Source organism: Phascolarctos cinereus, unplaced genomic scaffold (genome assembly GCF_003287225.1).
Source record: "Phascolarctos cinereus isolate Bilbo 61053 unplaced genomic scaffold, phaCin_HiC Scaffold_9;HRSCAF=440, whole genome shotgun sequence".
Lineage (NCBI taxonomy): Eukaryota > Metazoa > Chordata > Mammalia > Diprotodontia > Phascolarctidae > Phascolarctos > Phascolarctos cinereus.
Window position 1 is genome coordinate 259,921,074 of NW_027556402.1, and position 25,450 is coordinate 259,946,523.

The window sequence follows — 25,450 nt, forward strand, 5'->3', positions numbered from 1 at the left end:
TACGGGAGGGGAGTCGGGCGAGCTGCAAAGTCCTGGAGCCTCCAGAGGCTGGAGCAGCAGTAGCAGCGGCGGCGGCGGCGGCGGCGGCGGCGGCGGCGGCGGCCGAGCAGCCCGGCGGCACCCGCAGCGTCCGAGCCCCGCGCTCCGCACCGCGAGGCGGGCCACTAGAGACGCGTCCCCCGCCCCGCCGGCCCGGCCCGGAGCCCCCAGTGCTCCGCACCGCGAGGCACGCAGCGGCCCCAGCAGCAGCGGGCTGCCGCCGTCCAGCCAGCAGCCCGTCCGTCCAGCGCTCCGTCTGTCCGCCCGAGCCCCAGGAGCAGCCTGCCCGCCCGCCCGCCGCCGCCGGCCATGGAGCACCAGCTGCTGTGCTGCGAGGTGGAGACCATTCGCCGGGCGTACCTCGATGCCAACCTCCTCAACGACCGGGCACTGCAGACCATGCTCAAAGCCGAGGAGACGTGCTCGCCCTCCGTCTCGTACTTCAAGTGCGTGCAGAAGGACATCCTTCCCTACATGCGCAAGATCGTGGCCACCTGGATGCTCGAGGTTGGTGGGACTCTGCCGCGCGCGCCCCCCGCCCCACCGGGGCCGTGGGAAGGAAGGGACCCGACCGCCCGGCCGGCACGGCACCACAGTGGAGGGACGCCCGCGGCCCGGCAGCCCCCGAGGGCAGCGCCGCTGCGGTGCCCGGGCGGCCGGCCGGCGAGCCCGGAGCCGGGGGGAGGGGAGGGAGGGAGGGGGTAAGGGGGGATTTTATTTTAAATTAATATCCAAGGACACGTATGCAGGGGCTGCCCTTGCCAGTATCCCGCGCCATCTTGCGCATTTATAGCAAAGCAGAAGTGTTTATTAATAATGAGGAGGGGGCGCGCGTGGAGGGGGCGCGGGGGCGGCCCGGGCGAGCAGCTCCAGGGGCTGTGCCCTCGGGTGGGTAGGTGGGAGAGGGGGTCCTGGCCTCCCGGCCGCGGCCAGCCGCACTGGGCCAGGTCGCGGGGCCCCGGGACCTGAGCGCTCCGGGGCCCCCGGGGGGGCTCGGAATGGGCGCGGTGGACCCCGGGGTCCCTGGTCCCCATTATCGGACACTCGGCCGGCCCCCCCCAGGCCTATGAGTATTTTTAATTAATTTCCGAAGGCGCGGCCGCTGCCCCGGCTGGCAGAGAGGCGGGCGGCCGCGCGCGCTGCGGGCACGGGGGGGGGCGTCCCGTTTCGGGGCTCCCTGCGCGTCCCCCGCACACCCTACGCGGTCCCTGAGGCCGGGGTCCGCTCACGCTTCGCCTGGGGCTCATTGTCAGTGGTTTTGTACGCACCGGGCGATTTTTTAAATATTTTTAAATATTTTTTGAAAAGATGACGTCTGGGGAAATGCGGCCGCCGCGCCGCCTGCGTGGGGACGCCGCCACCTTTGTGTCTCGGGCCACGGCCGCTGGTCCTGGGGCCGCCAGGCTGGCCGTCCCCTTTCCTCGGGCGGCCTGGGCCCAAGGTCCCCCCCAGGGACAGGGGAAGGAACCCCGGAGGAGCCCCCCCCATCCCGCCCCACCCGTGCCCCCCCACTCCCCCCTCCCGCTCCCTTGCCCTCCGGTCGGCCACTTTTCCTTTCAGTTTCTCGGGCCTCGCTTTTGTTTTGGGGTTTTTTGGGGGGGCACTTTGACTTGATTGGCCTTTTTGCATTTTCCATGGCCCCCTCCTCAGGAGCCCCTCCAGCCCCGCTGGGTGGGGAGGGTGTCTCAGGGATCCCGGGCCCTCCGCTCCTGGGGGGTGGGGAGGGTTGGGGGGGGTCTCTGGCGTCCTGCCTCCATCCCCCCTTCCACCCCCAGGTGTGTGAGGAGCAGAAATGCGAAGAGGAAGTCTTCCCCCTGGCCATGAACTATCTGGACCGGTTCCTGTCCCTGGAGCCGCTGAAGAAGAGCCGGCTGCAGCTGCTGGGGGCCACCTGCATGTTCGTGGCGTCCAAGATGAAGGAGACCATCCCACTGACGGCCGAGAAGCTGTGTATCTACACCGACCACTCGGTGCGGCCCGAGGAGCTGCTGGTAAGATGCCTGCTGCGCCCCAGGTTCCCGGGGGGGGGAAGGAGGGGGGCGGGGCGCCCCTGGGCCTTGGCAGCAGCCCTGCATGCCCCCAGCCCGGCCCAGCCTGCCGCCTGCCTAGGGCACAGTTTGCAAATTGCAGTGACCAGCCGGCCCCAGAACTGCAAAAAGCCCTGGGGGGGGGGTCCTCTTTGCTGGATTGGGGGGTTAGGACTGGGGCCGCGAGCATTCCCCAAGGAGAGCACCCTGGCTAGGGCAGAGAGAGAGAGAGAGAGAGAGAGCCCTTTTGCCTACTTCCAGCCCTGTGTCTGCCCTCCCCCAAGATGCGCCCCTGCCTCACCCCCCCTTCCCTTCCCCTCCCCTCCTTTCCCCTCCCCTCCTCCAGCCACCACGTTTATACCAAGTTAACGTGGCCCCAGAGTGGGCAGCGGCTGCCCTCTAGCGGCATCCCCGCGTGGTCGCGGCCACAGGGCTCCCAAGCCTGGCGCCTCTCCTTCCAGATGGTGGGAGGTCCTTTTGTCTGAGCTCCTGGAAACAGCCCCCCTCCCGTGGTGACCACTGGTCATCCTTCCCTAGGAAGCTGCCTTCCTTTTCATAGTGGGGAGCGGCCCCTTTGCCCCTTCCATGCTGGCATCCATCCCACGGGGGCATCTCTTCCCCCCTTCCCCGCACTGCCCTCCCTCTCTCCTTCTAGCACATGGAGCTCCTCCTGGTCAACAAGCTGAAATGGCACCTGGCGGCCATGACCCCCCACGACTTCATCGAACACTTTCTGTCCAAGATGCCCGTGCTGGAGGAGAACAAGCAGATCATCCGCAAACACGCGCAGACCTTTGTGGCCCTCTGCGCCACAGGTATGTTGCGGAGGGAGGCACCCACTCTGCTTGGCATCGGCCCCCGAGGCTCACTTAGGCGAGTGTGCCCGAGGGGTACGTGACCTCAGGTCCCTGTGCTTGGGGCCTCTGCCTCGTGGAAGGGCCGACAGAAGCCTACTCTGCCCGGGGAGTGCCCACTATTCACTGGAAGGGGCTGGACTGCTTGATTTCTCTAGGGGCAAGGACTCTACCCCCATTTCCAGTGACATGAAGACAGTGAACAGGAAGGGTTTTTTCCTGTGTGATTACTATTTTCTTGGGGGGGCTGCAAGCCCCCCCTTTTATTGTGTCAGCTTGCAAAGGGGAAGGAGGGTGGCTATCTTGGGGCCAAGCTCCTCCCCCCTCCTGCCTCCACCCTCTTCCCTGCATCCCTAATGAGGCTGCCAAGCCAGGCCCCCACCCCTCCCCTGGCCTCTCCCTGAGCTGGGCCTACAGCCAGGAGGGGCTGGAAGGGAGGGGAGCCCCAGCCTCAGCTCTCCCGCTCACACCACGTGCCCCCGGCCGATGGGCCATGTGCGGGGGCGGCCAGCGGAGCACTAGCAGACGCTGAGGCCCGGGCCAAGGGCATGGCGTGGGCCTCAGTGGGAGGGAGGGGCTGTGAATCGGGCTTGGGTTGGGCAGCCCTGTATTGCCAGCAGAGACGACCCGGGCCTCCCCTTCTCTTCCCCCTTTGCGATTCTGCTTGTTAGCGGTGGCTGGCCCTTGGGCATTGGGCTTCTGAGAATCAGCAGCTGCCCCCAGAGTCTCGGTCCAAAGAGCTGGCTCAAGGGCACTTTTCCAGCCCCTGCCAGGCTGGGTCACTAGACCAGGGGTCCTGGGGGGCTGCTGGCAGCACAGAAGCTATCTCTGGGTCCTGCCTTTGCCTTTCAGGCCCCGACATAAGGTGATCACAGGCCGGTCGGCTGCTGTCGAGTCTCTGTAAAGGGCTGACTAATAATAGTATTAATAACAACAACCATCATCCCGGTAATAAACAGTAAACGATAAATCTTCGTCACCGGCATTTGTTAGATTACTTTGAAATTCGCAAAGCCCGTGCCAGGCATGATGTCTCTGGAGACTGAGCAACCCTGTGAGGGTGGGTGCCGTGGGCATCATTCTCTCCACTTGAGAGATGATCCAGAGAGAGCTTGCCTGTGGTCAGAAAGCCAGCATCCGGCAGGATTTGAGCTCAGGTCCAAGGCCAGGCTTTGACCACACCACAGTGGCTGGTTGCCACTGCCCTTTTATCGGCCTCTCTCTCTCTCTCTCTCTCTCTCTCTCTCTCTGTTCTGGGATCTTGGCATTTCAGGCCAACCGTTAATTTAGCTGAGCCATGGAGAGGTCCTGGGTCGGCTGGCTGGGGGGCATTGGGATGCTCCCCTGAGATCCAGGCCGGATTTCCTGGGAGCGCTCCAAGGGCCCAAGTGAATGCCAGCCGATTCCTCGTCCCCCGTCCTGCCCCATTTGGGTCTGACCCAAGCGTCCTGTGGTGTGGTTTGGCGGCACCCTCCCCCACCCAGAGCCGTCAGGGAGCTCCCCCCACCCTGGGGCCCCCGGGGGCTCAGCTGCTTCAGCCACCATAGGCCAGCCCTGGCTCTGCTGAGCAGGCAGGAGAGGGAGAGCAGGGACCTTTGGAAACTCGCAGTCCGCCTTTTATGGCGCTGGGAACGTTTTCATAGAATCCGAAAAGTTCACTGAGGATAAAGACTACAGTGGCTGCTGGTCCCTCCTCCTCCTCCTCCTCCTCCTCCACCACCTCCTCCCTCTCCTTCAGGAAGTGCTCATCAGGCTTTCCCAGAGCCCTCCGTGGCTCTGCCGGGGCCTGGCTGGCGGGGCCCATACCTGGCTGGGTAGGTGGGGCTTGGTTATCCAGCCTCCCCTTTGGAAACAGGCATGTTGAAGGGGGGAGGAGGCCGAGTTCAAAGGTCGTACAGCGCAGAGACCGCAGTACTTTGGCCTGCTTCGGGCCTCCTGGGTCACCCACGGTGGAGCAGGGCCGGCTGCCCAGGCCTGGGGGTGAGCACCTTCCTCCTCCATGCTCAGGGGGGAGGGGGGGAAGCTTCCTTCCATCCAGTTGCGTGAGGAACCCTGTGTGCTGGGGCAGGGATTAGGGCTGGGGGGCCAGGCCGGCTGCTTGGGAGCTCGGGGTCTCAAACTCTCAGGGCTGGAAGGAAGGAGAGAAGATTGAGTCATTATTACTTTAAGGAAAGCCCTCTAATGAGGAGGGGTTGAGGAAGGATTAAAAGCACCACTCCCCCCCACCCCAGGCAGGAAGGATAGTATTGAAGGGGGGAGGGGTGCTACAGAATTTTGAGTTCTCCTGGTCTCTTAACTGGGCACCTCCTACAGGCACTTGTGTGACATCAGGGTACATTTTTTTTCTAGATACGAAAGGTTTTCTTTGTGCTGCGGTAGGTTAGGGGAAAAATTACCAGAGTTGTTTGAAGTTATCACATAATTGAGTTTAATGAATGGACCTTGGCAGGGGCAGGCCAGGCAGGGATAACTCAAAAGAAACGGGCCTGTCTGGCCCCAGCTCAGAACAGCGCTCAGGAAAGCTCCGTCCTTTACAAGAGAACAATGAAAGAAACAGATATTGGGCCAGTGGCCGTGGGCATAGGACAGTCGGCGGTGCACCTCTGGTATCTAACCGCAGAGGGCAAAGGCGCCTTTGAAGCCTGCCTTGACAGGGCCTCCCTTCTGGCTCCTCCAGCATGGGGCTCAAGGTACGGGACCAGTTGAAACCTGCTGCCCGGTCCCCGTGTGATTTATGGGAGCAGCTCTGATTGGCCTCAATGAAAAGGTTTTCATTCATAGCCCGCAGCTCTCAGACTGGATGCAATCGGTCCCATTTAGAAAGGAAAGGGGTGACTGGCCCTGTTAAAGTCCTCCCGCGCCTCCAGGCCGCTTTGTCTTCCCTTCAGGGTGGTTGGCATTCTTCTCGGCCCCCTTCCCTTTCCCCCCTCGCTCTCTCTTTAACAGCGCTGAAGTTGTTTATTCTTTTTGGATGAAGTCTCAGAGAGGCTACCGGGGATGTGGGCTTCAATTGGCGGGGGCCCCCAGCCCTTTGTCCCCGTGTCAGATCTCATTCATCTCGCCGAGTTAGCCTTGTTTGTGGGCGCTGAGCGGAGCAAGATGAGGCGATGGGGTCTGACAATGATGCCACACTCTACGCTCGGGGGCATCCAATTACAGGCCTGAGGGGCCCCCTGATTAGTATGCGGAAATTCGGGGCCTCCAGGCAGAGGACGAGGGAGAGCTGGGCTGGGCCAGGCACGGGGGAGACACCAGCCCTGGGTTCTGTTCCCTTGGCTGCTGCCCAGTGAGGAGGATGTGAAGGTGGCCAGACTCCTGCCCTTCCGGGTGGGGAGAGCCCATCCCCCTCGTTTGACTGATAGGGAAACAGAGGCTCAGGCAAGGAGACCCAGGGGTGGGAGGGGCCTTTAGGGACATCTCTTCTGATAGATGAGGAAGAGAGGTGAAGCGGTGTGTGCCATTTATCATCCATGGAGCATCTCCCAAGCTAACAGCTTCGGTGACCGGCACTGGGCCTGGGCACTAAAGTTGGGGCTGGCTTCTCTTTGTAAGTGTGCAGGCTCTGACTTTCCTGCCCCTGGGGCCCAGCAGAGGCAGGAAGGGAGGGGAGACGCCCAAATCAGGGAGTGCTCCTAGCTGTATGCCCCTGTGGGAAACTAGAATGATAATGATCCTTCTCTTGTGCGGTGGTCACGTGGCCAGGGGCGGGCAGTGGAGGAGCAAACTAGGTCCACAGGGGTGGAATGGGGCTACGGGACCTGTCTGTCTTCCTCACTAGGTCATTTAGGCCCGGGAGCCTCAGTTTCTTCATCTGTAAAAAGGAGGGGGGAGCCCAGGCCCCCCAAGGTCTCTGCATTGGGAGATCTCAGGAAGGCTGAGCTCATGGCCCTGGTGGTGCCTCAGCTCAGCCCTGGAAATCCTCCCCTCCCTTGGGCCCCACTCCTGAGCATGGGGGAGGGCTCTTCCTTATTCATTTCTGCCGGTTCCTGCTAACCTGAAATGATGAAAAATGCTCGGGCCTGTTTTAAATTTTAATTTTGAGCACTCCAGAGTTGGGTTAGTTTAGTTTCTTTGGGGGGCCTCCCCCCTTTCCTCTGAACTGTGCTCATTGACTTTGGGTGCTGATGGTAGGGTGAACTTAGCTCTAGAACTGGGTTCTCTTTCTGTAGCTTTGCCTCGAATTCGGGGGTCCCTTCTGCCAGGGACACAGGGGTGCTCCCCCTCCTGGGGGTGGCAGGCGAGGGGTTCCCCCCCATTCCAAGCATGCCCGTCTGGTCCTGAGGAGGACAGCCGTTTGGATGGCAGTGGTGGGCCCCTCTGGGGATCCAATGAGGCCAGACCTACATCAATGCAGGCAGCAGGAAGGCACAGGGTCCCATCTGCCCTCTCTGGGACCCCCGTCACTTAGGCTCCACCGCATCCCACTGATTCTGTTGCCAGGGTGGGTGGCAGCCAATGACAAGAGGCGAGGTGGAGACAAAGAATTTTGAAGATGGCGCCTTCACTTGAATACGCATTATCTAGCTGTTGACAGGTCCGGCTGGCTAAGAGGAGCTGTTGTCGGGGTTTTTCCATTCCCCCCCCCGGGAGGTTTTTTTCAGGGGGGTTGGGGGGGCATTTCTGTGTTTCCAAATATGTCCCTGTGCTTGTCTTTGCCTTCAATGACCTTCGATTCTCAAGGCTAGGGGGATATAAAGGCCCAGAACTCATGGCCCACCTTGGAGCTCCTCCCTCCGGGAGGTGCCTGTGGGGGGAGCCTTGGCCACTGACCCCACCCCAGGGCAGTCAGTCTCCATGGGAGACTGTGGGCTGCCAGACTCTCCTTGTATCCTCCCTGACCACGTGCTTTTCACAGCTGCCATCAGGGCAGGAGGACCCCTTGTCTGAGTTGGGGTGGGGTCTGGTTTGGGGGTGACCTGAGGTCCCCCTGAGGCTACAGTTCTTTGAACTAAATTTGTCTCCTGCCTTTTTTATGCCAGACGTGAAGTTCATTTCCAACCCCCCTTCCATGATCGCCGCGGGGAGCGTCGTGGCCGCCGTCCAGGGCCTGCACTTGGGGAGTACCAACCCCTTCCTCACCTACCAGCGCCTCACCAGGTTCCTGTCTCAAGTTATTAAGTGTGACCCGGTAAGTCACGCGCCATCACTACCATCACCACCAGGCAGGCAGGCTCGGGTTGGGGGGCCAGATTCTCATTTCTCAAAGGAGGAAACCGAGGTGAAAGGATTTGGCCAAAGTCACAGAGACAAGATTGTATCTCGATACAGGCCTTCCAGTCAAATAGGAGAAAACGGAGGCCCAGGAAAGGGGCACCAGCTGTGTGCCAGTCACTTTGCTTAGGCCCTCCTTTGACCCTCGTGGCAGCCCTGGCGTCTTGGGATATCTTGACCAAGGCCTCAGCGGGGGAGTACGATGAAGGCTCTGCATCCCACAGAGGTCACACGTCATGCATGGTTCGATCCTAAGGTGTCCAATTTAGAGAAGGAAAGTCCCTCTGTTTAAGCAGGAGGAAACTGTGGCCCAGAGAAAGGGTCATCCAGGTAGGGCATACTGGCAGAGCTGGAGTTAAGGCTTCTCAGGCCAGGGGTGCCCTGGTGGCTTTTGTCCAGGGCACAAGAAGCTGTGTCAGAATGTCCTGAGCGTGAGACCAGACTGCCCGGCCTCTCTTGGCTGCCTCTGGCCCGGCTGGATGGCCTCAACCCCCAGGGCTTCCTGATGAGGCCGAGGGTCTCTGGGGGCCTTGCGGGAGACGCTCCTCGGGGCTGGCAGCCAGTGAGTCATGCTTTGTGGGGGGCACGGAGGGATGGCCGATAAAGGGGCACCAGGACAGGGGCCTTGGGAGGTCTCAGACAGTGAGGTGAGGCCAGCCCGAGCATGGCCACAGTTTCCCTTCCAGGCTGTTTTTGTGGGTTTTTGAAGGCAACACTCTCATGAGGATGTAGCATTTTAAATGTCTGCCCGTGATGATAACTCTGGTTTTCTGGAGATTTGAGGCTCACATGCCACATCAGCCCGGGTTGGTCTGTGCTCTGCTCATCCCCTTCTACAGAGAAGCAAACTGAGGCAGGCAGGGTCCCGCTAGGGAGGTGATCCATGGCGGAGTCAGGCCGTGGAGCCCACGCCCCTCATTTCACATGGGAGGAAAGAAGGCGCTCGTCCACATCCCCCAGGGAGGCAGGTGAGGGGCAGGGCCAGGAGGCAGGCTTCTGGCCCTCCCGCCTCCTCCCCTCAAGGGGCACCGGATCTTGGCATCCTCAAGGCTTCATCCCTGGTCCCGGTTCTGTACGTGGCCCATCTGCCGCCAGAGGTCATGGCCCTGTTTTCTCACACGGGAAGTACTGAGAGTGAAAAGCAGTCCTTCCAAAGGGAAAAAAACCAAAAACCCACCTTCACTTTGCCCTCCTGGGAAGCTGAGTGAACCTGGGGCATTCTGACTGCCTTTTGGAGGGGTCCAAGCAGCATCAGGGATCCTTTGTGACCCCCGGAGCCTGGCTGGCTTCATTTGCCTTGCGCCTAGCACTACCTGGGCAAGGTTAGGGTTTGGCAGTTCAGCTTCTACCTGGGGATGGCAGAATCAGAAGGGGGGCCACCCTGGACCACCTGGTGCATTAGGTGACTTGGGACTGGGAGTCAGCGCCACACCCCCCCTTCCCCAGGCCTGAGCCTCAGTTTCTTTCTCTGTACAGTTGGGAGATCCCTTCTCCTTAGGAATCTGCTTCCCTGCCACAAATGATCTGAACTCATTTAGGTCCCAGGTTGCCCGAGGGAATCCACCAAGAATAATAATAATGATAATGATAAAGCTAATGGCTGCTATCTGGCCACCACCCTGTGAGGGGGCAACAGCAGCCCTAAAGAACATGGCCAGACTGGCCCCTCCTCCTAGAGTGCTTCTCACCCTCCTGAACTGAGCCCTAGAAACCCCTTTCCTCCCAGGCAGCCCGAGGAACCCCAGCCCCCTCCCCAACAGCATCTCCTGAGAAAGGCCTCTGAGCTGCTGGCTGTCTGAAACAAGGGCCGTAGACGGTGCTCCTTGAACTGACTCCCCATTTTACAGAACAACAAACTGAGGCCAAGAGAAGAGAAATCGTTTCTCCAAGTTCCCCAGCTGGCACGTGTCAGAGACAGGATTTGAACCCAGGCCTTACTGGTTCTTCCAGGTCCAGAGATGATGTCAGGAGAGCCCTGGCACTGGACAAGTCAGGAATGACAGGCAGCCATTTGGCGTCACTATTAATAACCCAGCATTTCCCTAGGGCTTACTTACCCCCACATTCCCTCGTTCGGGCCTCATAACCCTGGGAGGGAGCTGCTGTTGCGATCCCTACTTTACAGATGAGGAAACTGAGGCAGAGAGTGGTGAAGTGACTTGCCCAGGGCCACACAGCTAGTCAGTGGCTCAGACAGGATTCAAACTTGGGTCCTGTGGGCTCCAGGCCCACCACACCATCAGTGCTCGGGAGACCTCCCGAGCCACCTCCTCCAGGCAGCCTCCAGTGGGCCAAGGCCAGTTCCAGGCATTCAGGGAGTGCTTCCTGTGCTTAGGGTGGGGCCGGTGCAGATCCGAGGACCTACTGGTGGCACCACCAGGGCTCAGTGGGGGAGGGTCAGAGGATGGGCTTTATTTTACAGATGAGGAAACTGAGGCCCAGAAGGTCCCTGTGACTTCTTTTTTGCATTCCCAGCACCTAGTGCCTAACGAATGCCTGTGTGTGATTGATTTGTGATGGTGGGGCTGACTCCCCAGATTACGCCGTACTGGGGGGCCGGGTCCTGGGGCAGGTGGAGCCTCTGTTTCCCGGGGTGGGGGTCGCCCTCTCCCCTGTGCCAGAGGGGCTCCTGGGCACTGTCTGCCGCTGTGCCCGCCTGGAGGGTGCTGGTGAGTCAGGACTGGGGGGGGGCGCCAGCCCTCAGCCTCAGGCACGACATGTGTCTGGGCTGGGGCATGCCCGGGGGCTTCCAGCTGAGTGACCACCAGGGCTGAGCAAGCCTCAGTCTGTTCATCTGCCAAGTAGCAACAGCAGTACCTGTGTCTCTACTGCCAGTGAGATCAGCCAGCACATTGATTAAGCACCTTCTGTGTGCAGGCCCTCTGCTCTTTGCAAACGCATCTTTCCCATTGAAATGCTAGAGGTCGATTAGCGGAATAAGGAGTGTTAGAGGTGGGCAGGCCTGGGTTTGAATTCCACCCCTGTGGCGAGGCTCTGTGCATCCACCAGGAAGCATGTCTTCAGCACCTGTTGTATGTCGGGCAAGGCCCTCGGTGCTGTCTCAGCCCTGGCAGGATCAGAGCTCTCTTACAGTTCCTAGATGTCTCCTCGAGACCCCAGCAGAGCCCAGCACACAGTAAGCACTTAAGCAATGCTTTGGAACTGAATTAATGCCTTCTTCAGGCTGCCCCTGAGACCTTGAGACGCTGTTTCTAAGACAAGACCTAGAGGAAAACCTCACCCCTCTCTCCACTTACAAATCTTTGGGCATGCAGTGGGGCAGTGGGTGAATGGGGCCACCAGCCCCTAGAAGAATGCCCGAGGCAGCCTGCCCACTCTCAGCTGGAGGTGTAAACAGTGGGCAGAGGAGACAGGGAAGGAAGGAGATGGATCCCCTCATCCCCTAAGTGGAGCCCCCAGATTAGGAAGGGGCTGGCCCTCCGTATCCTGGCAGGACGGACAGACGGACAGGCAGGGTCATCAAGGCCGGCCTTTTCTCTCCCTCCCACGCCCCACAGGATTGCTTACGAGCCTGCCAGGAGCAGATCGAAGCCCTCCTGGAGTCCAGTCTGCGCCAGGCCCAGCAGCACAGCTCATCCTCAGTGCCCAAGAACATGGAGGAGGAGGGGGACCTGTCCTACACGCCCACCGACGTGCGAGACGTGAACATTTGAGGGCCGCCTGCGTCTGCTGGGGGTTTGCTGAGTCTGGAGGCAAACAGGGCATCTGCGGACAGAGCCCGCCGCCATGTCAGAACCCATCCCCCCATCCCCCCCCCCACAGGAAACCTTCCCCGGGACACTTCTAGACCGAACGGGCCCTTCGCTCCGTTTTCTCTGTTCCTGTTCTTTCTCTCCACTCTCTCTCCCCCTCCATCCTCCATCCATGACTTACAGAACCATCCCAAAAAACTGTTGAGGAAAAGGATGCGCATGGCCCTGGGGGAAGGGGCTTTGCGCCACACAAATAGATGCTTTTATACTCTAATAATCAACTAGTTTTTATATTAACGTGTTTATGACTGTATGTTGTAAAGATAGGCGTTAACTTGAGAAGGAGATCTCCAGGGGAGGTCTTAGCCACGATTCCTTACATGGTGAAAAACCAAAAATAAAAGAAAAAAGGAAAAAAAAGCCCCAAAATGCAGAAACCACAGAACGAAGCAGAAAAAGTGAAACCAGCCGTTTTGCGTAGAGAAGGGTTAGTGTTTTTCTTCTTTTGTAGACGTAGAGCTCCGCGGGTGGCGGCGCGGCACCTGGGCCCCTGCCCGCCTGCCTGCCGCCAGCGGCCCCAGCGCCTCTGTCCCCGCTAGCTAATGCATGTAGGCACTTTACGGCCTGTCTCTGAGCGGCTGAGCTCCTTCCTTAGAAGTTTCTCTCCTCCCCTCACAAGTGGGTCAGCGTAACAGAGCGTTTCATTTCAGGCTAATCTTGTTTGTGCCTCGGGATCCAGAGCTCTCTCTCTCTTACACGCACACGTGCGCACACACACGGCTCATCCGGGACTTGTACTCTAGAAAAGACAAAGTAGTGGCATAATATATTCTATTTTTGTAATCTTCCTACTTTTTGAGCTCGCGCTGACCAGCGGCGTGTGGAAGGCTGGGGCTTCCGGAGTCCTTCTGCCGCCTCTGCCTCCTCTGTCCGTTTGGCGGAATCCACGTTGTGCTCCGAAACCATTCCATTCCAAAGCACTTTCAGTCCACGAGAGAGAGGAAGCCACGTTGGTGTGATGCATGGGGGGTGGGGGGACTTTCTAAAATGGAATGGTTTGGAAGTGGACATACGCTCAGAGGTAGACAGCCGAGTTAGCGCCTTGGCTGGACTCTGGTGTCCAGCCATGGTGGTTTGAGATGGTTGGGTTTCAGGAGAGAGAGAGAGAGAGAGGGAGAGAGAGAGAGAAAATTGGTTCACAAATTGCCAGGATGCACTCCTGCCCCTCCCAAGGCTCTTTACATCTTTAGTGCCAACTGATGTTTGTAAATTAGGGGCCTTAAAGGTTTGCCTTAGACCATGTAGTTTTAAGGATAATCTCTACCTGTTTTACAACGGAAGGTTTTTAAAGGCTAAAATATATAATTTATAGTTAAGGCTATAAAGCATATTTATTGCAGAGAAAATTCAGAAGGCCAGTATGATTTGTAAAATAATGCAATCTCCCCCTTGGTTTAAAAAAAAAAACACAAAAAAATCCCCACAATACCTTGTGCTTACCTGCGACGTAGCAATTTTGACGCAGCTTGTCAAAGACCAGTCCTTTGGAGTAAAGTTATCAGAAACAAACCCAAGGACGTGTGGACGCAGCTCTTGGGAGGAGAGGGTCTTCTTGCCCCAAGCACGCTCACTGTCTGGCTGTTGAAAAACACAGCCAGAGGCGGAGAACCCAGGGAGGGGGGCTGACGTCCGCATCTTTCTTCTTTCCTTGTGTAGTGACCGGAAATTTGCACATCTGGGTGAGGCATGTTGTGTTATTCTTTAGGAAGCAAGTAGATGAAGGGAGGGGGTGGATGGAGGGAGGGGCAGAAGGAGAAGAAGGTGGCGTAGGAGGAAGAAGAGGAGTTTGTGGCAGGGAATCGGAGGGATGGAGAGATGGATGGATGGATGCGTGGGGAAGCTGCCGATCGCTGAAGGGGTGATTGTAAAAGTAACAGGAGTGGAGTGGGGGATACTCCGTTTTTATTGAGCTGCTATGGATGAATTCCCAGCATGGTTTGGAAAAGGAAAAAAAAGACAGCTAGTATCGCTTCTCTGTATCTTTGTCATGTCGTTTTGCTGCTATATATTGTGGATCAGTTTTTTTTTTTACACAATGTCATTAACTGCCATGTCAAAAGTTTTTAATTTTCTCATAGAAAATTATATTATTGACAATTTTTTGTAGATTTTTTTTTATGTGATCAATTTTTTTTTTTTACTTAATGTGATTACTGCTCTATCCCAAAAAAGGTTCCTCTTTCACAATACCTCATGCTTTCAGTTAACCGTGTTAGAACCAGGGGTTTTCAGGTCCCGGACTCCTAGCCTCCCCTCCTCCTGCAAACAGAAAGGCCTGCAAACCCACCACCCCGCCAACAAGCCAAGCAGTCATGGCGTGCGCTCTCTCCTGAACGGGGCTCCGGCAAGCAGGGTTGCCCGAGTTGAGAAACAGCCCCAGAGATGGGAGTCCCAGAGGATTTTCCTTCTTCGCTGTGCATGGAGAACAGTGGATTCTTCCTGCGCCCTGGGGTTCATTATCATAGTAGTTGTAAGCTATGTTATTAGCCACATTGCTCTATGGAAGGTGCATTAATTCTTAGGACTGTCTGCCCAGGGGACTCACCCTTGGCATAGGGTGTTTTCTGAAACGCTACATATTTGGCGTGTTTAATCTGTTTATTATATGCTAGGTTTTTGTTGTTGTTAATTATAGCATAATGCTAATTTAAGAGAAGCCTGTAGGTTTTACCATGAAGCCAGCTAACAGAGTTGTATGCTGAAGAATAATCTAGCTGTTTGTCTGTATGCTGCTAAAACCAAAACGGAATTAGAATTCATTTATTTTTTATTTTGAGGAGAAACGCAGTGAAGATCCCCGGTGGCCCGTGGAGCGCCAGGACCGCATCCACCCATCCTGGCCATATCTGGGGAACATTTACGCTTTACCTCAGAAACACTTCTCTGTTTGTGTGGCATCTCTGTGTCGCGGGTGGGGAGGGAGCGGGTGGCGGGAGGGGGGAAAACACGGGGTCTGGGGGGCTCTGTGCTAAGCTCAGTGGTGGCGTGTCCGGTAAGTTTCTTTCAATATTGTACGTACTAAGAGGCCAAAGGCTGATCGCGGGTTCGTGTGTCCACAGAGGTGCTTTATGTGTCCCGTTATTTACAGATTTATAACAATCTTAGAGGAAACAGGCAAGTCAGATGTGTACGTTTTTATATTGTACTTATTGGCATCCCTGGTCTGAAATGCACATTTTCACCAACAGACCTGTAACACAAGTTTCCAGCAAAAAAGGAAAAAAAAAAGAAAAAAACTTTAAAAAAATTTAAATTCTAGAAATAAACTTTGTAAAACCCAGTGACTGTGCCGCTGTCATTGCTGAATGGGCTTCAGGTTAACAAGCAGGGGGGTCTGCGCCTGGTTGCCTCTCACAGAGAGAAGGGACCGTGAGGACCACCGAGTGCTGCTTCCATCCCCGATGGACAGCGAGGAAGGAGGCAAGCAAGATCTGGCCTTGAGGGGCTCCCCCAGGACAATGGCTTTGTGACATCAGCGTGCCAAGAAATGGGCAACTAGAGCCTTCCGCCTCCATCCCCTTCTGGGGGGACGCGAGTTAATTTCAGGTGTGGCAGAATTTGGGGGAGGTTGAAGAAGTCTATGGGGAATGCAAAAATCTACTTGGATGCCACATCTCGATGGAATGTGGGCCTTGGGCAGCCGCTTAAGCATTTTTTTTTAATTATTCTTTTTAGGCCATTGGGGTTAAGTGACTTGCCCAGGGTCACACAGCTAGTAAGTGTCCAGTGTTTGGTCTGAGGCCAGATTTGAACTCAGGTCCTCCTGACTTCAGGGCTGGTGCTCTATCCACTGCACCACCTACCTGCCCCCCGGCTTAAACATTTATTGAGCGCTTAGGGTGTGCTAGGTACTGGAGACATCTAGCCAGCCACTTAGAATTGGTCGGGGGAGATAACTCTGTGGGTGTGGGTAGATGTAAAGTAGTTCTGGGCATGGGGAAGGCAAAGGTTTGGTTTAGGACCGGACAGCCCCTCTGGAGCCCAGGCAGAGTCCATGTGGTCAGTCACGGGTGTGTAAAGAGGGGCTTACTGGGGAATGTTGCTCGCCCGTTCCCTTCCAAACCCTGCTCAAAGTCAGCCTCTGCGCGCCAGTGAGCTGGGACGGGCCGGGTCCTCTCACGTGCCTCATGGATTCTCTCCTGGCTTCCCAACAAATCTGAACTCGGGGCTCTTCAGCCCAGCCACCCTGGCACCTCACTGCTCTCCGCACAGGATGCCCCATCTCCCGACTCGACATTTGCACTGGCCGTCTCCCGTGCCCCAAGGGTCCCTTAATTAGAGGTCCTTCCCTCATCGTGAGTATCGCCTCTCTATCTGTGTAGCTCACTACGTACTTGTCTGCCTCTCATCTCCCCCGCTGGACTTGAAGCTCTTTGAGGGCAGGGACTCTTGCCTTTCCTCCTATCTCCAGTGCCTGGTATATAGTAGGTGCTTAATAAATGCTTTTGGTGCCTGAATGCAAATCCACATTATCCACTGGGCTAGCAGAGCCAGGAGATCAGCCTAGAGCCAGAGAGCCCAGCTCTACCCTCAGCAACCTCAGTGGGTGTAGGCACATTCATCAGAATAAGGGAGACCCTTGCCCCTGCCCTGCCTGTCTGCCTCCTAAGAGGGTTGTCAGGATGAAGTGAACTCTGACACAGGAAAGTTCAGGGGACACTGTCACCTTTGCACAAATAGAAGGACCTTCTCCAAGCCACGTCCAGAGAGCCCGAGGGCCCTGGCAGGTGACTGGTAGTTGGAGGCGGTTTGCGCGTCCTTCCTCATACAAGGCGCTACTTGCAGGTGGGTGCCTCTGTCTATAAAGGGGGAAACTGAGGCCCAAGAGGGTGAAGCAGCAGCCCTGGGACTGCCTTAGAGCCTCGTTCTGACTCCAGATTCACGGCCTTATCTGCTGTGCCAGGCTGCTGGCCCTGACTCCCAAGGCCGGCCGTTCTCCTTCACGGCTGACCACTTCTGTCAGGCGTCTCCACCCCTCCTCCTCCAGGTCCTGCCAGTCACAGCTCTGAGGGTCCCCCTCCAGGAGCTGGAGAAAGTCCCCAGCCACATGACTCCCTTCTCCCCTGGGCCCCACCCCACGTTAGGGCAATGCTTTCCTTCTTCCCTGGCTGACAGTCCCCTCAGAGAATGTCCCCAGCCTTTCCCTCTCTCTGGGAGGGCTCTGAGGCCTGGGGTGAGACTGTACCACACCCCCTTCACCTGCAGAAGGAGGTGGTGGGCCAATGTCCCCCCTCCCCTCCCACAAGATGAGATTCACAGCTGGGACAGACAGCCCACCTGTTGGGCCCAACTCTGGCTCTTTGCAGATGTTAACAAATATTTGTTTTTGTCAACTGAGACGGACCCAGACAGGGGGTGGCAGCCACCCCCCCCCAACGTGCTTGGGCTGCGTGGCCAGGGATCCGGGAGCCCTATGGGCCTCCTCTGCACCCAGGCTGGTGCCAGCAGCTAGCTCCGTGGAGGGATGCCAGCGCCCCGACAGGCTCCCCGCTGTTTACATGCGGGTTAGCACCTGTGCAGCTCTGTGACCCCCTCACACCCTGGGCACTAAAACTAAAGTAAGAGGTTTTCCCCAGGGCACGTTTCGTTCCTCAGCAGACAGCGTTGCCCCTCTCTGACGGGCCCGGCCCCTGGGGGTCAAGGGATTGCTCTCAGGTCTGGGAAGCCTCTCCGTGGCCTGATGCCAGGGCACGAAAGGTGTGCATGAAACACCTCAGCCCCAGATGAGATGCTGGCCAATGTGGTGGGCCCTGTCTCCAACTCAGCTCTGAGACTGTGGGGCAGAGCAACAGTGCCCAGAGACAGAGGGGCAGCCTGTGCCATGGAAAGCTGCCAATGCTGGCGGACCTGCGTTCGAATCCCACCTCTGGCCTCTGTTTTCTCACCTGGATGACACGACTTCCAAGCTCTCTCATCATCCAGTCAACATTTATTGAGGTTTTACTGCCTCGGCTCAAGCATTAAGGAGGAATAAGGTGGGTCCACAGCACAGCCCAATGCATCAGCGGGAGCTGACAGGCGTACAGATGTCTCCTACGGCCTCATATGTTCCTTGGGGGACAGGACATACACGAGGAAGTGGATACGGAGTCATCTGCAGAGAGCAAGGTGCCCAGAACTGAAGGGTCAGGAAGGGCCAAAGGGACAAGGGGGGGCTGGGCTGGACAGGGCTTTGAAGGAAGCAAGAGATGCTGGGAGGAGGGAAGTGAGGAAGGGGAGTGCCGCGGCCGTGGGGGACAGCCCCACCTGGGCAAAGATGGACCGTCGCCCACAAGAGACAGCTGGCAGGCTGGGCCGACGGTGATAGGGAGGGCAAGAAGGGGCAATGGGAGACGGGCCAGAGACGTGGGGGACAAAGAGGGTCCCTAAAGGTCGGGATGAGGAGAGGCGAGGGAAGCCCCCGGGCCAGCCCCTGAGATACTGACTGCCTGGCTATAGGTGGTGGAGGTGGGCCTGGACCCCACCGCCTGCCCTGCTCACCTGCACACACACACGGGGAGGCCCTAGTGGCCCCTGAAAGGAAGCCACGCGTGTCCCTAAGAAGCAGGAGGGAGTTGACTTCCAACAAGCTAGGGCCTCGTGGAGGAATTGGAGCCTCAACATGCCCCGAGTCACAAGTTAGCCCTCTGTCCTCAGCTTTCTCTGCACAAACTGCCACAAACATGCATTTTCTCTTCTCGGGGGCAGCTGCTCAGACCCCAGACTCTGGAGAGGCGTGTGCATGCCTGCGTGCACTGTGTGCCTGTGTGTGTGAGTGCATGTGCAAGAGGACGTGCCTTGTGCGCCTGCCTGTGTTGTGCATGTCACGTGTGTGCCTGCGTGTGGTGTGCGTGTACGTGTGTGTGTGTGTATGTGTGTGTGTGTGTGTGTGTGTTTGCATGTGCACAGGTCTCCCCTCTGAAGAATGATACCCGTGAGTGTGCTTTAAGCTCCTGCCCCTGCAGGCTGGTCAGGACTGGGTCACACAGAAGGCAGCGTTTTGTCATCCCAGGAATGTCTTTGATCCAGAGTTTATACAGGAGGGGAACAAAGCCATGACACTCTAATCTGTTCCCACAGTCCACTCACCATGAGCTGGGCAAACACTACATCGTGGCGAGGCGGGCTCAGTGCCTGACAAGAGCCGTGAGGAGGAACTGAGGACACACGGAGGCTGGCTACCAACGCCCAGGGCCCCATTCAGGAGGCCCAGCCCGGCCAGGCTGGGGTGCTGCTGAGAGAGGAGTCCCCGTCTCCCCCATTCTGGAAGGACTGTGAGGCTGGCCCAATCTCCCCCATCCCGGCCTGGCCCTGTGGCCTGCCTCCCTTTGCACCTCACCCCGTGGCTGCAGGGGGACCTGAACAGGAATCCACACTCAGAAACAGCTAATGCCATCACGTAACACTTCCTGAGCCTCAGTTTCCACTGCAGGCCATCTCTCAGGGCTGCTGGACGGCCATGCTTTGTCGACACTATTATAAAAATGAGTGCTGCTCTGGTCCATGTTGCTCCGGATCACACTTGGGAAGTGAAGGGAACTGACTGGAGCCACCATCCCTTTTTAAAGTCTATGGTCAGGGGTGGCTAGGTGGTGCAGTAGATAGGGCACTGGCCCTGGATTCAGGAGGACCTGAGTTCAAATCCAGCCTCAGACACATAACACTTTACTAGCTGTGTGACCCTGGGCAAGTCACTTAACCCCAACTGCCTCACCCCCCCAAAAAAAAAGGAAAAACAAAGTCTATGGTCCAGTGGCCAATAATGATCAATACAAATAACACATTAATGATAATGTTGGTGGGTTTTGTTTTTTAAAGTGAAAAGCAGGGCTGCACAAAAGAAGCCTGGTGAGAGACATGGCCGATCGGGCCCAGGAAACAAGGCCGCAGGCCCAGCCCCGGCCCCCGAACAGCAGGGTGTCAGCCGGGGTGGGCTCCACCACTGCCTCCCTGACTTGGGGAGCTCCCAGGCCCGGCCATCACCTGCGTAGTCAGAGGCCAGGTTGGACTGCCCCACCCCCCACCCCCAGGCCATCTCTGGGGCCCTATTGCCCTCCTGGCACGGGTCTGCCTGCATGGCTCCCCCTCTGCCCCTTCTAGGAATCTTCGGGAAGCATGTCCACAAGAGCTCCTAGAGCACTCCGTGCAGACTGGCATTCCCTGCCAGGGGCTCCTGTCTGGGGGCAGGGGCTCTGGTGCATCAAAGCAAAGTGGGCTGAGGCCACTGGACCCTTGGCATCGTCCTGTCACAATGTCCCACATCTAGACAACCTGCGTTGATCTGGGCTCGCTCAGGCCGCGGTCTGAGGAATGACATGTAGAGGTCTGAAAGAGGGACCCTGCCCAGGTGGTCTTCTAGAAATGCATTTATTTCATGCCAGAGCAGCTGATCTCCGGGGCCAGAGGGACTGACTTTGTGATGAGTCTGGTCCCAGGTTCAGGGAAGTCTCAATGTTCCTGGTGGTTTTTGTCACTTTCAGATCTTCAGACCCTCTGGCTCTTCTCAGAGATCCATGACTTGGCCTGTTCATTCTGATAAATGATCCTGTCTCCGTCACTCACGCTTTCCCCAATGCAAGACAGCCGCTCACCCTGTAGATGTCTGATGGCCTGATTTATGATCGGCCCTGGAAGAACTTGGAGACCTCGGGTGCAATCGTTTGTGAATTCACGTTTTACAGGGAAGGAAACAGAGGCCCTGAGAGGCTGATGGCCAGGCCTCCTGGGCCCAACACTGGCTCCCGGGCCCCCCTGCCGTGGAGCAGATGAGAGGTGCTCTTATGGTCACAAAGCCTGTGGGGCAGCTCCAGCTACGTGCCCAGCCCTCGGCCAGTCACTGCACCTTTATGAGCCCCATTCTCCCCACCTTCAAGATGACAACAGCCTCCTGAAAGCGCGTCCCCAGCCACTGGCACAGCCGTTCTCTTTGACCCCGGCTGTCCGAGGGGCCTTCCTCCCTCCGACTGAGGGACACGCTGATGGTTCCAATGCCTGCCAAGTTCTCCTGGCACTTCCCATCACACAGAGCTCCTTGTCTTGGCTGCCTTAGTCCGCCAGAGGTTTTACTTCAGTCCGTTCTGGCTGAGCCCAACATAAGCTGCCCTCTGTCCATTGATACTCCTAACATTCAGATGGAGGCAAAAGTTGTCTTCAATCGTTGAAGTCATTTTGGGCAGTGGCTCGCCTGTGTTTTCAGTCAGTGGGCGTTTTCAGCAGAGCAGAAGTCTCCATTATGGGGCTACGGGTGGCTCCGTGCCGGATGGGACCTCTGCTCACACAAGGACCCCGCCACATCTCCAGCCAACGGTCGCCAGTCTTTGCTCAAAGACCCACCACAGCCCATTAACAGCTCTCACCCGCTCTGCCCCCTGACTGCCCGTGCTCTGCACAAACACAACCCTAGAGCCCCAGAACAACGGAAAGTCTGGGCAGCTCTGGGAGACAGGCCAGTGAGAACCTTCTCCTGAGAAGGTAAGTACTCCTGGTGGCTGCAGAGTGGGGATGTGTGCGGAAGCCGGGTCCACCTAGATCTCCATGGACGTGTCTCCCAACTCGAAGCCTCTGCAGTTCACAGCCCCCAGGTCACCCGCTGGGTCCACGTACAGCAGCTGAGAACTTAGGAGTCAGCAGAAAGTCTTTCTTCTTTTGCATTGTTATTGCTACTGGATTTTGGGCTGAGATGCTGGCGTTTCTTTATCAGTAAGACTGTTTGGGGAGCTCTAATCCTCAACATTTTGTCCCTTTCTCTGCAGCAGCAATAAGGCTTTTCCTGGACTTCTCTACGGTATATAGCTAGGTGATGCAGTGGACAGAGCACCAGGCCTGGAGTCAGGGAGACCTGAATTCAAATCCAGTCTAAGAGACTTCCTAGTTGTGTGATCCCAGGCTAGTCACTTAACTGCTCTTTGCCTCAGTTTCCTTATCTGTAAAATGGGGATCAATAATAGGGTTTTGGTGAGGATCAAATAAGATAATAATTGTAAAATGCTTAGCACAAGGCTAGGTACACAGGTAAGCAGCACATAGTTGTTAGCTATTGTTATGTAAGTCAGGTTCTCTTTTATTCTAAACTTTGCCTGTCTTCATAGATAATAAACTCATCTTCTTTCTTTGGGCTAGACATTATGAAAATATCAAGATAAATCCAAATTGGATCGCTTTGCCAAGTCACTAGTTTGAGTCAATGGCTACAGGGCTGGCCTCGGAGTCAGCACACACCTGGTGCCAGGTCCGGGCTTGGCCACCTGCAAGCTCTGAGGCTCAGTCTGCTCGTAGGTAGAATGGGGATCACGAGCCCCACTGTACTTATATGAGCACTCGAGGTAATGGGGCATGGGAAGGGCCATAGGGAGGCCAGTAAGGATTTTAGAAAGGAAGACGGATTTCACTCGGCCTCACACAGACGCTTCCACTCATCCTGCGCCTGAGGCTGGAGGCCAGTGGCCACAGAGCTGCGGAGCTACACTGTGCTGCAGTCTGACAGATGGAGACCCTTCTTCGGCAGGACCGCGGCCGTCATGTGACAGTGTCACTGACCGGTGCTACGGAGGCATCACAGTGGCAGCAGTGCAGAAGGACGAGCAAATCTGTGACAGCCGTGATCGTGACAATCACACCGAGGCTCGCCAAGCGCTCTGTGTCGTTTCGCCTGCGCCTCGCCACAGCCCCATTGTACAGATGAGGAAACTGAGGCAAGGTTCAGTGACTTGCCTAGGGGCGGACACAGGCTGGGCTTCCGGGAGTTCCACTCTCACAGGGGCACGGGGAGGCTCCCTTGAGCTGAGGCACATGACCAATGTACTTAGTTTACGGTGCATGGCATGGACGAAGTGGGGAGGGTCAGCCCCCATTCTCTTGGGTTGAGGCCGAAAACTGAAGGCAAAATTAGAAATGGCAAAACACTCACGGCGAGTCAACGTGCTGATTGTCAGCATCTACGGCCGGGGCCTCTCACCTTGGGACACGCAGGGTCCTATTGGTACAGGGCAAATCATGGAATTTTAAAAACAGGAGCTCGCTCGCACATCAACAAATGAAGCGTGGCTCTGTCCACTTTAGGCAGTTTTCAACTGGGAGTCAAGACAGCAAGCGTTTTCTGAGCACCTACTACGTGCCAAGCACTTGGACACAAGGAAAGGAGAAGCCAGTCCAGGGCCACGGAGCTCCTGGTCTAACGTGTTTGTACCAGAGGTTTTCTGTCCTACAAAACCAGTAACGTGGCATTTTAGGAAGAAATTAGTTGCCAATGGAGAGAAACAAGGACATGGCCTCTGAACTCCACAAGGCGGGGACATTCCCTCCTACCCGTTGATTACATCCACCTTGACCGGCACGTCTCCCTTCTCCCCCGACCAGCTTGAAGGGCAATAGAAAAACCTCATGTTGAGGCTGCATCTTTCAGGCAGAAGATGAGATGCGTAGCACTAGCAGGCCTCCCAAGGGTTCACTTAGGACTCTTGGGATAGTAAGTGCCAACAGAATTATCACGCTGCAAACCCACTAAAAATGGCTGAGCTTTTTGCGGACATATGTGGGCATGCGACAGTGTAGAGAAAATGGTGAAAGTTGATAGGATTTAAAAATTCCTCGACAGCTGTGTGCTCAGGGAGTAGCATTCCCCATTTGGTAAGGCCCTTTTTTAATTCTGAGGCCACAGAACAAAAGGCGTTGACACAGCAGACTGTACGGAGCTCAAGTTTCAAAACCCCTGATGGTTTGACTCAACATAATGTCTTTGGGGGGCTTGGTTCATCATGTCCCATTAAAAGAGCATTCTCCCCCTTCTCTGGTGCTTTGGAAGATTCCAGCACAGACATATTAATTGCCAACATACCTCCATGGTGATTTGGTGTACGTGAACAGGCTTCACCAAAAGAAACAGCATCTTGGGATGTAGAAGGACAAATCTCACAGGCCCAAGATGCCCTCATTGAAAAGCAACATGTTCATATGTGGAGGCGTCAATTTCGTGGGCCGCTCCTGCAAAGGATGCCATGGGCTCAGGAACCATCTTTGATCCCTGTCCTGCATGGCCAAGCAGCGGCCAAGGCCATCTGATTCTTCAACATCTTTCCCCCGTCCATCCACCCCTGGCCAGCCCCACTGCCCAACAGACCCAGAATACTTCTCACCTGAAGCCTCTGGGTGAGGTTGTCCAAGCTAACAGCTGGATTCATTTCCCTGAAACCCAGACTCATAATGGCCCTCACTTCCCCGCCCCTGCCTTTGCTAATGGCATCCAGTCTGAGCCTCACCATAGGCCCAAGTATCTTCTCCTGCCCTGGGATCCCCAAAACCTATGCCACTCACCACAAACAGCCCTGAATTGTTAATGAACACTTTGCGTGTGTCTGTATGTCTATCTATACACACACACACGTCTGTGTATATATGTATGTATAATATGTGTGTGCATATGTGCATGCGTGTATAACATTCACATAAAATGTGGACACGCCTCTGTACTGTCCCTCTGCCTAGACAGGGCTGCGTCTCCTCTGGCTTCTGCATCACCCCCAGGTGACCGACCACACAGGCCGAGGCCCAGGGCCCACTTTCCACTTGGTGACTAGCCCTCTGCTCCGAGCTTATTTCTTATCCATCTACTATCCAGCTCAGACTCCCTTTCGGTTGCTTCTCTCCCGGCACCCAACTCCCCCACCCCACAATACTCCCCAATCCCTCTGACACTCCACCCTTTCCTTTCCATCCTGTTCCTTCAGACCAAGTGCTTTTCTCGCCTAAAGGCGGTAAGAACGCTGGGGCCCAGGGCACTCCTTCATCTCTGGATGCTGAGCCCCTGCAACCCTGACTCCCACCCACTGAACAGTTCAATGATAGCAGCTGGGTGGTGCAGGGGGTAGAGCGCGGGGCCTGGAGTCAGGAAGACCCAAGTACCAATCCTGCCTTAGACCCATCTAGCTTCCTCATCTTTACAATGGGGATTATGTTAGCCCCCAACTCCCAGGTTATTGTGAAGATCAGATAAGACATTTATAAAGTGTTGTGCAAACTTTAAAGCTATGATACATAAATGCTGGCTGTTAACGATCACGATTCCCCTTTCCTCATCAGGCATGAAAATCAATGATGCTAATAAATCCTCCTCCTTGGCAGAACCTGAACAGCGGGCAGAGCCTGAGACTGCACCTGATTCAAATCCCCTCTGGGAGAGAGAGCAAACAGGACTCCAGGCAGCTGATTTTGTGGTCAGGTTACTGTAGACCATAGGCTCTTACCTTGGTCAAACACTTGTTTCGGTGGTGATTTCTACCCATTTGAAATCAATGTAATTGGTTTCCTTTGAAATACTATGTATTTTACTTTATGCACTTAAAAACATGATTCTAGGGGCAGCTAGGTGGCGCAGTGTATCGATAGAGCACTGGCCCTGAAATCAGGAGGACCTAAGTTCAAATCCGGCCTCAGACCAAACACTTGACACTTAATAGCTGTGTGACCCTGGGCAAGTCACTTAACTCCAATTGCCTAAAAGAAATAAAAACATGATTCTGATTCATGATTCACCTTTGCCAAAGGGGCCCGTGACATTTTTTTTTTGATGAGG

General features: G+C 56.3%; 2 protein-coding genes across 6 annotated transcripts in view; one reads left to right on the plus strand and one right to left on the minus strand.

The window, feature by feature from the left end:
• Nucleotides 1-12,141, plus strand: CCND1 (cyclin D1). The gene is made up of 5 exons (XM_020970847.2): nucleotides 1-546; nucleotides 1,815-2,030; nucleotides 2,722-2,881; nucleotides 7,900-8,048; nucleotides 11,650-12,141. The coding sequence occupies exons 1-5, from the start codon at nucleotides 349-351 to the stop codon at nucleotides 11,803-11,805; spliced, it is 879 nt and encodes a 292-aa protein (XP_020826506.1). The 5' UTR covers nucleotides 1-348; the 3' UTR covers nucleotides 11,806-12,141.
• LTO1 (LTO1 maturation factor of ABCE1) overlaps nucleotides 12,106-25,450 on the minus strand; it is a 22,905-nt gene continuing 9,560 nt past the window's right edge. The window contains exons 4-5 of one of the 5 annotated variants that reach the window (XM_078149020.1): nucleotides 13,345-13,579; nucleotides 12,106-12,957 (exon numbers count right to left, since the gene is read on the minus strand). In XM_078149020.1, the coding sequence (XP_078005146.1) occupies nucleotides 12,676-12,957; nucleotides 13,345-13,579 (517 nt within the window). In that variant the 3' untranslated portion in view covers nucleotides 12,106-12,675. Of the gene's footprint in view, nucleotides 12,958-13,344; nucleotides 13,580-15,023; nucleotides 23,863-25,450 lie in introns of those variants that run through there. The other 4 variants (XM_078149021.1, XR_013484217.1, XR_013484216.1 and 1 more) reach the window with 4 other exon arrangements.